The sequence below is a fragment of the Sorex fumeus genome, unplaced genomic scaffold, assembly GCF_029834395.1.
Source record: "Sorex fumeus unplaced genomic scaffold, SorFum_2.1 ptg000063l, whole genome shotgun sequence".
NCBI classification, from domain to species: Eukaryota; Metazoa; Chordata; class Mammalia; order Eulipotyphla; family Soricidae; genus Sorex; species Sorex fumeus.
In genome coordinates, this window is record NW_026606120.1 from 63,946,547 (window position 1) to 63,950,888 (window position 4,342).

Sequence of the window (4,342 nt, forward strand, 5' to 3'; positions counted from 1 at the left end):
TAACAGTTCAAATAGCTTGCCCTTAAGAAAATATAAACCATTCATGTGTGTCTTTGAGGACAGAGGAGAAGAAAGTGACTTTTGCTTTATTGCTCCTGTCGTGCCCTGCATATCTGAATGTTTAAGGTACCTTGTCCTTTACAGCAGGCCATGGGAAAATCAATTGATTTGGCACAGGTCAGGCGCTTAATCAGAATCAGAACCTGCAGTGTACAGGCCCCAATGTGATGGAAGTTACCATTAAAGGCAGGGGTTCAAACCAAGGATTTATCTTTTTCCTGTGTGAGCTTGTCATGTGATTTAACCTCTCTGAGCCTTAAACTTAAAACTCATTTGTAAAAGTAGTGATGATTCATATTAATGAGCTCACGTTGAATGTGCCATGCCCCTAATGGTTGGTCTGTGAATGACCACATTAGCCTTTCTAAAGTTATCATTAGTAGTGAGCAATAATGTTTCAATCCAGGTGACTGAATTTCTTCCTTAGTCACAAACATGTTTGCCACTCAGCCCTGTTCTTAAATGAATTAACATCAAACAAGGGGAGTAAGAAGCCTTAAATGAGAAGCATACACATATAAGCAGAGGCTGCTGGAGGAAAAACTAGGAACGTGGCTTTTTGCTGGCTTAAAGGCTAAATTCAGCTGCCCAATGACTTCACAGCTGTTCTGTCCCTTTCTGTCCCTTCCCTTGGGTCTGTAGCACTCACTTAGGGATTTTCTTATGAAAATGCCTGATGGGTGGGAGGAATGATCTGGAGATTAGCTGGGGAAAAAATGAGTAATGCAAAGCCGACAGTGACTGCTCCATGAGAAATAAAAGTAAAAGCTGTCTCCTGTCTCTGGGGACTCCAGAAGGGTTCTGACTTATCATGTCACTGAGCAGAGTGGGGGGAAGCCAAAACTCAGAATCTGCTGGCAAGGAAAAGAACGAAGGGGGAAAAAATGACAGGGAGGGGCAATCCGGAGGGGGAGGAAATAAAAAGAGAGCGAGGGAAGGACAAGCGTCACTTAGGAACCGAGGTAGAGTGAAAGGAGCCAGAGCTCCAGGACTGAAAGCTACCCATCGGGAGAGAAAGGCACTTTCCCTATTTGTTTTCTTTTTCCCAGAGGAGATCCCTGCCCTGTCATTTTATTGACGGACTTGCCGGCACAGGCATTTTCCCCCAGAAGTTGGTCGAAGAAGCGCAAGCTCTGCTGTTTCCTCCCTCCCTGTCCAGTGGTTTCCGTGATAATGGCTTTCTTCTCTCCGAGGTACGTGGATGCAGTTTGGGGCCAGATCTTCACTTTCAGGTCCCTTACCTCTTAGCTTGGGGGTGATTTTTCTTTGCCAGCTTTCAGGTAGAATCGCAAGTTTCCTTTTAGCACCTTAGCCAGCCGGTAGGGTTTCCTTGGACAGCAGGGGTTCTTTGGGTGATAATGATTGCATGCAAATAGGTTGCTCTAATACTTAGCTTCCTAGCTCAGGGCGTGATATTGGACCTCCTACGGGAAGGAAGAGCTTCTAGAATGGATTTGAGCTCGAATTTGTTTTCCGTGGATGCTTAGTCTGTTTCCAGTAATAACCTCGTTGAAACTTTTGGGGGGGGAATGGTGGCTGCTCCATTCTTCAGCAGCTAGAAGGCTTCTCCAGGACAAAAGAGAAGGACTTGACATGCCTAGGGGGCAGAGTATTATTCACTGATTGCTCACAGACAACCTTTCAACCAGAGGCTTTGGATTAAGAGTCTCAGGTTTTGCCTTGAGATTTTCAAAATATTTAGAAGCGTGTATCACAGTCAGTTTTGTACACAGGGGCTTGGAAGGAAATGAAGTTGTAAAACTTGACTGAAATTCCATCCTGCTTGTTTTTCAAACGTGTTGTGGTAGACATGAGTAACATTCCTTGGATTTTTCACAGGAAAGTTGTGAATTGACAGCTAACTAACCTTTAATGTAATTCTTATTTTCGAAAGAATGTGTGCTTTTGCACAAAATTGTATCTGTAAAATTGCAGAACATTTTTTCTTCTATTTTTTCCCCCTTCGCCAATGCATCAGAGGCTATTGCCACATTTGAGATCACAAATCTTAGCCTGCTGTCACTATAATTTTTGCTGAATGATGGTCCCGGGACATACATTACACTGTGTTTTGCAGTTACACAAGAAAGATTTGTTGACTGTCAGTTGATGCAGGAGAACATCATTTGTACACTGGCTGCTGGCCTTGACATTAATTTGCTGGACAGTGAATGGGTGACCATCTGGGCAGGAACGCACATTATGCCTAAAAATATTGGCCCCATTTCAACCGCTGCAAGTGTCGAGCAAACTGTCTAAAGTATTGGACTTGGTGTGTTCTCCTCTTGAATGAGGACATCTCCCCATTAGAATGGAGACTTTTCTGTGTGTTTAGAGGAAAGAGAGGCAATATACAGAACAGAAAAGGTTGTAAAACTTTTGTAGACAGCCAGGGTACATTAAACACTGTAAAGTGCTTCCTGCTTTTTATATCTTCCCTTTCTAAATGGTTATCTGCTTTATTGTGTTTTTTCCCCCTAATGCAAAGAGAATGAAGACATTAGGGGGTAAAATTAAGTTGATTTTTCACATGCATCTTTATCTCCTAGAAAAGAACCCCACGAGTGATATTTCCCTGCCTGTTCTTTTCACTCATGGGGATCACTTGGATGCATTTAGCTGACATCTTCTTCTTCTCCACAGTTTCCACCTCAGAGAGACCTCACAGATCTAGACTGTGAACTCAGCTAGGACACACTGCTATTAAAATGACCGAAGAACCCATAAAAGAGATCCTGGGAACCCCAAAGTCTCCAAAGCAGGGGACAATGGAGAAGAGCACCAAGAAGGAAGTTGTGATCAACACAGTGCCCCTGGTCAGTGAGATTCAGCTGACAGCCGCTACTGGGGGTACTGAGCTCTCCTGCTACCGGTGCCTTATTCCCTTTGCTGTGGTAGTCCTCATCGCCGGGACTGTGGTCACCGCTGTGGCTTACAGCTTCAATTCTCATGGCTCCATCATCTCCATCTTTGGCCTGGTTCTTCTGTCCTTGGGACTCTTTTTGTTAGCCTCTAGTGCTTTGTGCTGGAAAGTGAGACAAAGGAGCAAGAAAGCCAAGAGACGGGAGAGTCAAACAGCTCTGGTGGCCAATCAGAGAAGTTTGTTTGCCTAAGACTGATTGAGACCAAGTGGGGTGGTGTGGCCTGAAAACCTGCTCTCACTTCCCCAGACAACCCCCACCTGACACACCCAGAATTAATTTGGAGGACAGTGGCCTTGGCCTTGGAACAAGCCAGAGGAATGGGGATGAATGGAAGGTGGGAGGGCAGAATAACCTTTTAATTCTTTCACGACAAACTTAACTTTAAGGGCTATTCAAAGACTGGAAGTTAGATTTTTCTCTACATTAACTCTTTTAGGGATTGTGGGAGAATGTAGCACATTTGGTTCATCTTGGAGAGTAACAGAGAAAGGATGAAGCTGTATCATAAAAAATGTTCTGCTGTGAGTCTAAGCTGCCTTGGACTTTGCCTACAACTAAGAAATTCTGGAATAATTTCTTTCATTGAGTTGATTCTCTTGTATCTATTTTATTTTTCACAATCAGTAACTCATCACTGGTGGTACTTTTTCTTAAGAACAAAACTAATTTTTTTATATGTTAACATTGGATAGTTTCAGATGATTGTAATGATGAAGCAAAAACGTGGGGTAAGAAGAAGAAAAAAACAGATAAAAGTTATAACTACTTTATGTCATAGGGATTAAATTAATATTAAAAAATAATCCAGTGTAGCACTTTTCATGATTTTTATATATAAGTTTAATGTACATTTAATTCAAAATAATAAATACTCATTGCTGCTGAAACTTCTTAAATGGTTGTTTCTGTTTCAGTTATTTATAGCAATTATAAATTGCTTGTCTTCTTGACTTTTTTGCAACATCTCACTTTTATTTCTCCCAAATGAGTATGTTGCTTCTTCCTAACTTAACTAAAAAATTTGTATTTTTAATCAAATCTTTGACTTCTGAGGAACTATCTTAACTATTGTTTACAAGACTAACAAGTTTATATGCCTTTGCAATAAGGAAATCAATTTCATGGGTCAGAAACTTTATCTTTTGTTAGTATCTGTGAACCACCAATTAACTATTTGTTTAGCACATACTTTATAGAGCCAACAAAATGCCAGGTGTTATGTAAATTCTCAGGTTCCTTAACTTGTTTCTAATACATTGCAAATAAGGTTATTGTTGAATCTGTGAACATTGAGCTCTTCCATATATAGCCAAGTTTCTACTCTATAACTTGAGCCAGAACTAGCCATGGTTCATGTA

The 4,342-nt window shown here is 41.3% G+C and overlaps 1 protein-coding gene across 1 annotated transcript; it reads left to right on the top strand.

Annotated features, from left to right (window-relative positions):
• The first annotated feature begins 806 nt into the window (after window positions 1-806).
• On the top strand, window positions 807-3,874 carry TMEM100 (transmembrane protein 100). The gene is made up of 2 exons (XM_056127518.1): window positions 807-1,253; window positions 2,704-3,874. Exon 2 carries the CDS (start codon window positions 2,769-2,771, stop codon window positions 3,171-3,173), a length of 405 nt encoding a protein of 134 aa, XP_055983493.1. The 5' UTR covers window positions 807-1,253; window positions 2,704-2,768; the 3' UTR covers window positions 3,174-3,874.
• Window positions 3,875-4,342: the final 468 nt, after the last annotated feature.